Source organism: Nymphaea colorata, chromosome 3 (assembly GCF_008831285.2).
Source record: "Nymphaea colorata isolate Beijing-Zhang1983 chromosome 3, ASM883128v2, whole genome shotgun sequence".
Lineage (NCBI taxonomy): Eukaryota > Viridiplantae > Streptophyta > Magnoliopsida > Nymphaeales > Nymphaeaceae > Nymphaea > Nymphaea colorata.
This window is the reverse complement of record NC_045140.1, coordinates 10,416,126-10,428,801: the sequence shown is the minus strand read 5'-3', so window position 1 is coordinate 10,428,801 and position 12,676 is coordinate 10,416,126. Positions and strand designations below refer to the sequence as shown.

At 37.4% G+C, this 12,676-nt stretch overlaps 1 protein-coding gene across 1 annotated transcript in view; it reads left to right on the top strand.

Annotated features, from left to right (window-relative positions):
* LOC116250105 (uncharacterized) overlaps positions 1 to 9,962 on the top strand; it is a 61,822-nt gene extending 51,860 nt beyond the window's left edge. The window contains exons 14-21 of the mRNA XM_031623498.2: positions 3,855 to 3,962; positions 4,154 to 4,230; positions 5,272 to 5,355; positions 5,717 to 5,825; positions 5,931 to 6,020; positions 7,780 to 7,845; positions 8,015 to 8,110; positions 9,652 to 9,962. Of these exons, the coding sequence (XP_031479358.1) occupies positions 3,855 to 3,962; positions 4,154 to 4,230; positions 5,272 to 5,355; positions 5,717 to 5,825; positions 5,931 to 6,020; positions 7,780 to 7,845; positions 8,015 to 8,110; positions 9,652 to 9,765 (744 nt within the window). The 3' untranslated portion in view covers positions 9,766 to 9,962. The remainder of the gene's footprint in view (positions 1 to 3,854; positions 3,963 to 4,153; positions 4,231 to 5,271; positions 5,356 to 5,716; positions 5,826 to 5,930; positions 6,021 to 7,779; positions 7,846 to 8,014; positions 8,111 to 9,651) is intronic.
* Positions 9,963 to 12,676: the final 2,714 nt, after the last annotated feature.

Genomic DNA, 12,676 nt, shown 5'->3' with positions numbered 1-12,676 from the left:
AGGTTGTTGTCACTGCTCACCGCCACGCCCGCCAGCCTTTGTCGAAGAAAAATCTTCTGCCCATCGACGATTCCCGTCAGCCTCCCGTCAGCCTCCCGTCGACTGCTCTCGGGCATAAGAGAAATACTGAAATAGATTAACAAATAACATTATAACAAACAATTCGTAAGATCAGCTGGATCTATTCGGACTGGTAGGGCGTGTGAATGGTGAAAGCGCAGAAGCAACCTGTCGAGTTTAGTCGAATCTGGACCACAAGCACGGTGATCACCAGTACCTTCAGCCATTGATTGACTGATCAAGCTTTCTTGACATTCTTATCTATTGATGTAGTAATAAAATGAATACAAATTTAGAAACATTCTTAAGCATGAAAACATTTGTAAGAAACAAAAAAAATGAAAGATTTGTAAAACACAAACCCAGTTATCCAAAGTCAAAATCACTGATTTAGGTTGTTGTCACTGCTCACCGCCACGCCCGCCAGCCTTTGTCGAATGCCTGATTAATGCTCACCGCTGGAAAAATCTTCTGCCCGTCGACGATTCCCGTCAGCCTCCCATCGACCGCTCTCGGGCATAAGAGAAATACTGAAATAGATTAACAAATAACATTATGACAAACAATTCGTAGAATCAGCTGGATCTATTCGGACTGGTAGGTCGTGTGAATGGTGAAAGCGCAGAAGCAACCTGTCGAGTTTAGCCGAATCTGGACCACAAGCACAGTTATCAGAAAGTCGGACAACAGGTCACGCCATGGCTAAAGAGGAAATGCTAAACAGGTAAACAAAACAAGCTAAACAAGTCAAACTGTAAAACGGTAAAAGTCGGTACAGGCTGCAGCCAAAAAATACTGATTTAATCATTTTAATGTTAAAAAATTAAAACATAACAGTTAGAACAGAAAAATAGCATTATCGCAGGCTTAGCAGCACTCATAAGCCTTGAGTGGCTGTCTGGCTGAGTCTTGATGACCGAAACCAAAAAAACAGAGACAGAAAACAAATAAAAACAGTCAATGGAACATTCACTTATTCAGAAGACATACCAAATTAAGATGCATCGTTAAAAATTTTAAACTAACATGTAATGAGAAAACGAACAAAAAGAAAATGAAAAACGTAAAAACGGAATCAATACGACACACAATAGATAAATAAAACAAAGAAAGGGACTGTAAGATGGGATTTGAAGAACCAGAGAAAGCTGCCGGAAAAGCGCTGTATGCCGGCACCGGAGATGATGGAAAGCGCCGTCTGCTGGCACCGGAGACGATGAAAGGCTCAGCGCATTGATAGAAAATGAAAAATGATAAAACGCAAGCAAATACTGTTGCTGTTCGCCACCTGCCGTCGCCGGTAGCCGCCTGTCGTCGCCGTTCGTCTACTGTAGTCGCTGGTTGCCGCCCCAGAGAGAGATCGCTGCTCACGGTGCTCAGTCGGTGAGTGAAGAAGACAAAGGATATCGCTCGCAGGGGTTTAGGGTTTTCGAAGATTTTAACGTTAGAATGGTTTAAAACGTTAAAATCTTAAAAGCGTTAAATCAAAACTGGACAACTTTGGACTCTGCCAAAGTTGATCGAGTCCGAAAATGGACAAAAATGATCCCAGGTACGTTGATCATACCCGGTGCTGCGTTGACCACACCTTTGCCGCACCCAAGGCCGTACCGGTACCGGTACCATACCGGTATCTTGCGGGTACTCTTCTTAAGGAGGAGTACCCGTGTGACATAGTCAGTATTGATGTTTGAGGCTCTGGTGATGCCCATATTGAATGAAGACAAGTAGGACTGTTGATGATCATAAGTAACGAGGATGGTCCATGATGCATGTGTAGCGATAATTCTCTAAATGGTAACAATTCCTCATGATGATAATGACTAAACAACAGATTGTCACTGAGTCATAATGGATTCATGCAAGTGTGCAGGACTCATTGTCTAGGATGCCAGAATAGATTGTCAATTTGTCAGCCAATGAAAGATGGGCAGTTTGGTATCAGTATGGCAGTACAAGTGCCACAAGGAGCGGAACGACGTGGATCACCACTTCTTCAAATTCTCAGCCTGAGCTGACTTCTAGAGACATGCAGTCATTAAATTCAGTAGGAATCGCTTCCATTTCATTCATTGTTAGATGTACTCAAGTGGCGGATGGGCTTCTCACTCTCACATTGGGACATGGGAGTCTGTTTGGAGAATTTGGATACCAGAACAATGCAGATTAGAGGCAAGGACAGAGCTGAGGACTGAAGCATGAGGTCTAGAAATCCTGTGAGTTGGCTTTCCTAAAGTTAAACTGGGTGAGTTGGTTCTTCAGAAAATTGATGTATGGTTGCATGCTGGTCGCATTTGTGAAGTGTGTGGATGGGTAAGAAATCCTATCACATAGATCCATATAGCTTCTATATAGTCAAGATGTCACTGGATGGTAGCAGGAGTAATTAAGGGTTTTACCAAGAATGCATCTTTGTGATGATTTTCTATGACGACTAGGACTTGCTAATGACTGAAGGAGCCATGTTAACTGGTGATGTTTGGTGATTGGTCACAAGGAAAATAATATCACACTGCATAAGAAGCGCCCGTAGAGGTTTCAAGGAGACTAGAATGGTCTAGGTCAAACCTTACGTCACCAGGGGACACAACTTTGGGCCTTCTGCAGTCCTGTGCCAATTAGGGATGAAAAAGGAGAGACTTTTAGTGGCATTCCTTGGGATGGATGCTGGTTCCATTATAGACATGGATATTATACTGTATAATATCCCCAAATAGGGCTTCCTTTTGCTAAGGCCTTCTGTTAAGTGTTTCCCCACATGGTCTGTGTTCTTTGAGAGCCTGAATTTGTTTCCTTACTAAATCAAGAGGTAGGCCGTAAGCCTATATCATCTGTTTATTGGTGCAATAAAAAGATGGTGTCCTTATGATTTTCGAGGATGAATTTTTCTCATGGTAATTTTTAGGTAGGTAAGGCATGTTGAGGCTACTAAGCAAGAAAAGAATATTCTTCTCTGTGGACAATTATTTGCAGGCTTTCTTACAACTTAAGGTAAAAATTAGGGTTTCCTACTCGAAAGAGTGAATGTCTTGTGAAATACTAAGCTTGATGCCTTACATAATTTTTTTTTTTTTCTGATGGACTCATGTGGAGCCACCTCTGATAAACATTAATACATTGTTAGGCTTAGTGTGGTACAGTTTGAAGATCCATGTTTATAATTTATCTTGCTCATGAGTGTTGATGGTCTCATTGGTCAGATGCTTACTGCTACTGTATCTTATTGATGTCTTCTTAGTGGGACTCTCTCACAGGATTCAAAAAAATTGAGACACTGTCATGCTTGCTAAGAATGCGGAACAAATTGTTGTTTGGGATCCAGTTTATACTTTATATAACTGGAACAAACTTCTGGAATATACATGGCTGCATTTAGATATTCATGTATAATGAATGTGGCTTTCTGCTGTGTATAGATTATAGGCCATAGTAGGAGGAGCCATAATAAGAGGAGCTTGGCTTGGGATTCTTCTCTTTTGTGTGCCAGTTTTTCTTATGACTCTATATAATTGGCTATCATTCTTATATTGAAATTTTCTCTGTTTCATGCCTGTTGTGGCTCTTTACATTTAGTTGGCCATTGTATGCCAACATTCTGTCTCTTTGCATCATCTCACCAGCTAAAGAATGGAGTCTCTTAAACAATTAGTGGTCTCTTGCATGTCTGTTTTTCTCATCGCTCTTGTATTTGGTTATCTTTTTTGCTTTGAGATTCTTCTCTGTTTTATGCTGCTCCTATGTTTTACTGCCCATTGAATGCCAACATAGTGTTAACTTTATTTTCATCTCATCAGTTGGACAATGTTTCTGCGGGTATGACTGAATGGAAGAGTCTTTTGAACAATTACTGGACACGGTTTAGCAAGTACTGTGACCATGTGACCAAAGTTGATATTCGACAGGTATTCCTTGTTTCCAAGATAATTTTTTTAGGCTGTTGCTTATAAATTTATTTTTCTATTTGAATCTTTGTAAAACTCATATTAGGCATTTCAGATAGTTGTATGGTATGAAAATGCCTGAATAGGGCAAAGGTGCAAGTTGTAATTACCTCTGCTTCTTGCTCTTCTCTGATTGGCCACTCTTCTTGCAGGTGGAACAGATGTTGGGAGAGACTTTTAAGGATCAATTATTCTCTTCTCTACTTATTAAACACAGAACTTGTCCTAGGTACTTATGCTGGTGTACACTTCTTCCTTCTTTTTTTTTTTTTTTTTTTTTGGGTTCAACTAGTACCCTATTGCACAGTTATCTGGCTTTTCAGATATAATTTCCTTCACCTAATTTCTACCAACCTTTCATGAATGACCAAAGATGAGCAGAGGGAGATTTGATACTAACAGCTCAGCTTGCTGAGTTGGGAGTTTGCTGAATGGGCTAATGCATTCAATCTTGCTTTTCTTTTGGGGTGCTCAAGGAGGTCTAGTCAGAGCCCCACAGGCCAATGCATGTACAAGGAAACGAATGGACATGAAAACACTTTCATATTTGTAATGTGCTGATATGGTAAATATTATTAAGCTATTTGCAAAATTTGCTTGAGAAGTTTCCGACCAGCGCTAAGGAATTTTGTGTGTGACCAAGTTAAACATGAAAGGACAGACAATTAGAAAAGAGCAAGGTACTCAAGAACTGATAGAATATGCACAAAAGTATGTTTATAATGAAAAATGCTGTCATATAAAATGACACTAGTGTGGCTGTGTGTTGCTTGTCACACAGACACAGGACTGTGTGCAGAAAATGATCTTGGATGTATCGATGATTCAGGGTTCCTCTCTCTCTCTCTCTCTCTCTCTCTCTCTCCATCTTTAAGTGAATCACAAAGTAAAACAAAAAAATATATGTAAAAATTATAGCTTACAGAATTTGCTTATCTGGTAATGACAATTATCCTCTGCGTTTGAGAGATTGAGTTATCAGCATATGCAGCAACTCATCAAAATAACCGAGCAAAATCATATTTCCATTTTTTGAAAAAATAAAGGAAAATTTAGTGTTGAATTATTGATCTTGTTACATGCTTGTCTGGGATTTGTCATTATTGATATGAGCTTGATAGAGGCCAATGCTGGGGCCCTTAGCTTGTATATGGCCCTGTGTTCTGCTTGTCTGTTTCCTTTTTCTGCTTTTGAAGAAGGAATCAAGTATTATTGTATTGGCAAAGAAATGTCATATTCTGTACAATTAAATCTCTGACCTTTGTTACAGTTGTCTAGTTGGGAGCTTGATCTTTAAAGTCAGCAGACATGGTTCCGGATACTTCATTGGTTGCGATCAACATCCAAAATGCTCGTGAGTTTTTTAGAAAAATTACTCCTGCTTTTTCTCTTGCAGATTTTACATGTAAAACTAGTTGTTCTTTATTTCATATTGGTCAAATATAACAACCAAGATTTTATTTTTTGTCCATTTTATGCTAGACCAGCTTTTGTTGCCTGCAAGTAGCGTTTGAATCCCTATTTTTGTTCATGAGCTATAGTTTGATATAGTACAACTCTCCCTCTCCCCCACACACCTACATGTTACATTCATGTGCATCTGTTTGGCCTTGTCAGAGCTGCTAGTGAAAACTGTAAAAGTATAATGCTATCTGTGCTACCGAACACTGTTGAGCAATCTAGCCAAGCTGAACAATATGCGATGTCCTTCGTAGGTACATTGCTAAAACAGTTATTGGTGATGAAGATGATGATGTGGTTGATAAACCAGACTCGTGCTTCCAACCAAAGTTAATAGGTTTGCACCCAACCTCTAATGAAAAGGTTGGTATTTCATGTTGGTGCCTCGGATTCTGACAAATGAAATCCATGGGGAGTTCATTTTCTTTGTGACTGTTGTTTGTCATGCATATTGTTTTCTCTTTGCAGATTTTGTTGAAAAATGGACCATATGGGTTTTATATCCAACTCGGTGAGGATAGAAAAGGCTATTCACCAAAAAGAGCTAGCCTTGCGCAGGCATGTAGTCATTGTAATCAAATTTTGTTTGTTTTATTCAGACTTTCGTTCAAAGTTTACATTCCTTTTTTTGATGAATTGATAACATTTGGCAGCTGTCAATGCCATTTGTACTCAAACATGCATGGTGCATATATATTTGTTCCCTATGCCAGCAATTACAATTTCCCTTGGGCCTACATTAGAATAAAGGACAGTGTCTGCTGTGCTATATTTTTACATATTGGTTAACACTTTGCAGTCATGAGATTCACATTGATGTCTGGATTCTCAAAATGTTGCTACTTGCTTAGTAGTCAAAACTCAAAAGAGCACTTAGGCGCCCACCTAGGCCCTAGGTGACTACCCTGCAATTAGGCTGGGCCACCTAGGTGCCCAAGTGAAGAAAAGTCTTAAATTTTCTTGTTCTCTCTCTCTCTCTCTCTCTCTTTTAACTCTCTTCTTTTTGTAGCACTTTTGATTACCAAGGTTACTTGTGAGCCTCCTAATTTTTATGCTTCATAGTTGCATATTTATAGATGTGATTTTCTTATCTTTCCTACATCTATGGTACATCATTCTGTTTCATGGTTGAGAAATTTTTCTAAATATGTTATGCCAGCTATGGTTCTAGTGACCAATGTACTAGGTTTTTTTTCTAATTGCCAGATCAATTTCACAGTCTGTCTTCGAGACAGGTGTTTATAGACCATGTAGCACCTTATTTGACTTTGGCCATATATACTTTTTGGAGATGTCAGAAGCCAGTACTTTATTTTAAGAATGCAAAAACTGAAATTGCTCAGGTTCAAAGACATTCTAGCATAACCATTAGAGGTTTTCATATTGTAGTCCAAGGCTAATCTAGAAATTGATCTGTGTTTAAATCTGGAACTCCTAAAATTTCTCCCCATGTGAATAACTGGATGGGTTTGCTATCACGTATTTAATGGAAAGGAGTCTTTTGGATTGCAGAAAATCAAAGACAATCTTGCATAACCTCTAACTGAGTTCTAGTATGTTTCTTCCAATTCATAGATTATGTTATTTGTCTTGGGTTTTCACAAATATGGATACACAATTTTCTTTTCTTATCTGATTCTTATTGTAGTCCGAGGCTAACCTAGAAATTGATCTGTATTGAAATCTGGAACTCCTAAAACATCTCCCCATGTGAATAACTGGATGTGTTTGCTATCACGTATTCAATTGAAAGGAGTCTTTTGGATTGCAGAAGATTAGCAAAAAGATTGAAAATTTCGCCACCAAGTTCTAATCTGAACTAAAGTCTAAGTTGTTTCTTTTTTAACAAATTTGTTGTTCTAGGTTGTTGTGTTATTTCAACTAGTTGAGGCTGAGTTATTTTACCTTATAAGGGAGGCCCGTCCTTCCTGGAGGGATCATATATTGGTGAGGGGGCATATGCTCTTGCTTTTATGGTTGGTGAGATATTTGTCATCTATGAATGTCTTTCTTTGTATGATGGCAAAAATTGTTGTTAGCCTTCTCTTTTTTGGTACTTATTTTCACACACAATTTTGTGCAATGGGATTCCATCTCCTAAGTTTGACGTACAGTTAGACAGCCTTTAGTTTGAGAAGCAAACTTCATGTTAGGAAATGGTAGAACCACTAGTTGTTTTTTTTTTTTTGGCTAATTGCTGTTTGTATTTATCTAGCATATGTTTTTTTTTTCTTTATGCTTCATATTGCTAGCTGCAACTGATTCTGTATCCTTTTTTTTTCTACCAAAGGAAAAATGACTTATTGATTTTGTACAGGTTAAGGATGTGGAATCCATTGGCTTAGATGATGCTCTGAAGCTTCTGCAGTACCCTAAGATTCTGGTACCTTTAAAGTTATCATACTTGTGTACTAGTTGTTTATCTAAAAATAATGGGGGCAATGAAGAAAATAAGCTGATCTCCAATTTTGTCTCTTCATTAACTTTTTATGCTCCTATTTTAAACTGTGCATTCACCTTGGCTTTAAATTATATTGGTTTTGTGGTTACAGGGTAATCATCCTGAAGATAAGAAGCCAATCATATTAAAAATCTCTAAATATGGATTTTCTGTTAGACATAGACGCACTTGTGCTCCTGTGCCAAAGGTATTTATCTGTTCTTTTTTCTAGATATGGTATCTTCTGTCAAAATGTAATCAAGCTCACGGTATGGCTTGTTTGGACTTTAAGCTGTTCCTGAAAGCTATTGGGGCAATTATATGACAAACCTTTGTTGTTTGTCTTATTTTACTAATTCTCTTGTACCTTCTAAGTTGACGACTATAATAGTACATGCCATCCATGTAATAGAACTGCTATATGGTTTTAAAAAAAATAAGAAAATGATTAATTCTGTGGGTGGAACAGCTGTATTATAACGACACTTGTATTGAGCCCCTTGAGGTTGTAAGGTTGTTGATTCTTCTTTTTACCTATCATAAGCAAATGTGCGCAGGCCTTGCAGAAATGGGATTATCATCGCCCTTACAACTAAGGTGCAATATCCCTAATACTTTAGCCTTTTGGGGCCTGTTTAGGTAATAAGGGCTGAAAATCTGGATTTTGCTAAGGCAGATTTTATTCCAGGTCTAATGAATAAATACCTGGTTCATTTTTTCCCATGTTCTGGACTTCTAAATATTTTGTTTTTTAAAAAGAAAGAAGCCTTTTTAGGCCATTTCGTGGCCGCACACTACTGGGAAATGAACCATCTGGCTTACCTAGTCCCGGTGCTAGACATGCAGTGGGCTTTGCTTCATGGTTTGAATTTTTTGGGTGGTTTAGATTAGTCACCAATATTGACAACGTCAATATTGCAAAAATAGCTCCAAAGGATGATGTTGACAAAATACTGTGAAATTTCAAAATATTTCCAAGATTAAGTAATGTGATATTTTCCCTTTCAGAAGAAAACTTTTGTCATAACTCATATATATTTTAAGTGCGTTTTTTCATCTTTTGATTCTTTTAGAACTAAAAAGTTATGAATCTTTATTAATATTGTTGTAAGGAAAATAGTAGAAAATTCATAAGTTTGTAACTTTTTCTGCTATTGTGGTTTTTTCATCTTACATTATTTGAATGATTCAAGTTTGCCTGAGATTTTCCTGGTAAAAATAAAATAGGAATAGTTTTTCAAAAGTCTTTTTTTAGTAATTTCCTGAGAATAGATTAATGAATCAATGATTATGCCGTGGATCTCTCTCTCTTTCTCTCTCTCTCTCTCTCACACACACATAGTATTAGTGATTACACATAGGCACACAGACACACACACACACACACACACACTGCTGTGTTCACACTTCTCCCTCGTCAGTTGCCTGTTCTGGCACTATGTGGAGCCTATTTTCCAGTTTAATATATCAAAGATACGTAGATGCGTAAAAATTGTGTCTCTGTAGAATTAGCTGCAAGTTAGTTTATCGTATAAAGTAGACTATCATGATAGTTAGCTGTTAAGCTTCAGCTGCGTATCTTGGCAGACTTTATGCATCTAGCTGTCTTCAGTGCTTTCTAATTCATTTTATTCCTTGAGGTTCAATTTACGTACTGATTTTAGAAGGAGATGCATTGACTATATTGTTTATTCCGTAATGTGGTTATCTTGGAAGGCAGCTCTAATTTTTCTGCGTTGGCATGAACAGAATGTAGACCCAGAGCGCATCACAATTGAAATGGCATTGAAGTTTTTGACCGGCAGGTTTGCCAAACAAATTGGTCGACCTAAAACCAAAAACTTGGTCATGAGCGAAGCTTAATGAAGACATACTGTGGAATATCATTTTTTTTGGAGAATAGAGCACCGATTCTTTTGTAACATTTAGTCCATTAGAAGAGAAATCGGAGGAATGAATTCCATTTAGTTCATGTAAATAATCTGTTGAAATTTTGTAACAGCTGTTGTAATCTTCTTAAATAAATTGCAATAGATGATGGAAATAAGGTCCTTTTTCTCCGTTCTGAACAGCGATATTACTTAAATCAGGACTTGTATACTTTATTTCAGCTCCCTGGAAAGAAATATAAATTTTTAAAGACCACAGAGATTTGGTGATAATAAAAAGATTTCATCGTTAACTTAAAAAATTGCGTTTTCTACTTAATCAGGTATACGTTTTGCCTTCTGAGCAAATGAAGTGAACAATATATACAACTTCCTTAATACATCTAACTTTCTTGGGAAGCTCTCTATCCAACTTTCCTTAATTTGAATATTAATGGAAAACTGACTAATTTAGATAAAATTTACACATGTATTAATATTATTGGATATAAATAAAGGAATTAATGCAGACAGATAAGTTTAGAATCCGTTTTAATGTACTTTATTCTCTTGAACTAAGTGCACTGCACCATCCCCGCAGAGAGAATTCTTTTCAGTTGTCATTTTTCTATTCAGTGATTTTCGAATTGCTCTCGCTCTCCCCCTCTTTTTTGTGGGCGCCCACACACACACACACATCCGCAAGAGAAAACAAAATGTGACCCATAGTCCGTGAGAGTTCATATTACAATAGAATAGAAAATGATGTATTATCATAATCTCTTGTAATAAGAGTATGATAAGGACACGAAAAGCAAGTTGGGAATGCATAATATGCTTGTTGGTGTCGTTTGTCAACTGCAGAAAACGTGGATCGCGTAAAAGGATTTGTGTGTTAGAAACGGCTTTAGTGATAATTAGCATACAAATTTTGTAATCAATATTTGTACAACAAAGACGTTTCTTTTATTTTTTTACATCCAAAACATTCTTTTTCATTTTATACACATAGGTCATCGGTATGACAAAATAGTTTTTATAACGAGAACACCCCACCCTTCTGCTTGCTTGCTTTAAGACCTTCCAAAACCGACAGGATAGGAAGGTTCAAATCTCTTGGTATGTTTGGGCGCCTTAGGGTGGCTTTTATTTTAGCAGTTAGCTTCTTGATTTTGTTCAAAAGATAGTTTAACACGAAGGTGTGACCTATTTCTTGTTTGGACGCCTTAGGGTGGCTTCTACATTCTCATTTGCTGATGAAGATGCTATGACCGTAGACCACAAGATGAACTTGGTCGGAGAGGAGCACCACTCTTTAATGACTATAATAGTGACGGATCTTCACAGATTGAAAATGTCGTCTCTGATACCATAAAAGCAAAATTGAAAGAGAGATAAAAGAGAGAGAGAAAGATATATATATATATATATATATAGAGAGAGAGAGAGAGACACACACACACACACAAATTTACGTGGTTCGGTCAGTCATTACCTATGTTTACAGGATATCAATTCTCTCTATTCATTCTTGGAATACAATTGGTCTTATCTTCTAAGAGCGATTTACTTTTACATTTTAACTATGACTCTCATTTTGTAACGTTGGGAATTTTGAGATGTTGCAATAACGGTCGGAAAATAATTTTCCTTCTTTTACTTCTTGCTTTTCTGGTTGACGGCATGCAATTTTGGCTTCTTGCCTTTTTTGTAATTCATGATGTCTTCGCTTGTGAGATAGAGGTTTCCTTCATTGAAGATGGCCTTTCCATCAGTTGATTGACCTGTCTTAACAGGCTATTCTCCTCCTCCTTTATGCACATGAAGTAGGCATTGGCATTACTCACTTTGTACTTTTTGAGCCTATCTACCGTAGTCATTCTCTTCTCACATGCTATATATACAAACTTGTTCTCCCTTGAGGGAATTTGGGATTCTAAATCTCTGTTTGCCAGCTCTCTTCTTGTCGTCTAAAACTGATATCATTAAAAATCTTGTCAGCAGTAAGTTTTTTAACATCATTAGAAACCAAACAATAGAGTCATTTTGATAAGAGTATATCAAAATTGCACGATCCAAGAGCGCTGAGGATGAATTCAGTGGAGAAAAATTCAGTGCTAGCGATTAAGATAAGGTTTCCACTCCTAAAGGAAACAAATCCAAGAGCGTTGAGGAAGATTGTAATGGAAACGACTCAGCCTATTTTGTGGGCAATATTAGTGGTGTTGTAAAAAAAAAACTATATAACAGAAATATATTCACTTTCAAACTCTAATGAGAGATCGTTCAGTTTCTCATGGACCTAGGTGGACACACCACCGAATCATGTAAATGCCTCTTTCTCTTGATTCCTTATTTCTGTTACGGTATAAGAGCCATTGAGCTCCATGGCTTCCCAACATGTTCAAGCTGCAAATTGCAAATATCTGTATCCCTACATTCACAACGTGGCCAATTTTTGTCTCCATCCAGCTCACTCAGGGAAACTATCTTCTCTGGTAAACACTGTAAAAGATTGAATGAGCCAGAGAGAGAGAGAGAGAGAGCACACAAGCAATTACGTGGTTCGGTCAAGCTTGACCTACGTCCATGGAGTCTTTCCTTCTTTTACAATTCTGAAAAAGGAATCCTCTCTCACAACGACATAAATGTTAGAGAGGAAAGAAAGCTAAATACTAATTTTAGGCAGGTCTATCAAAATTCAATATGTTTGGATCTTGATTACAAATTTGAATTTCTTTCCATTTTCAACATCTTCATGCGTTGGAGCAGTAGTTGCTTTCCTTCTTTGAATGTCAATCATATTTCTTCCATATTTGGCTCATAATTCAAAATTTGATTTATGTTGCAAGATTGGCAAGGACATTGGATTAGCAACCTTATATCTAACATGCCCCTTCGATCCA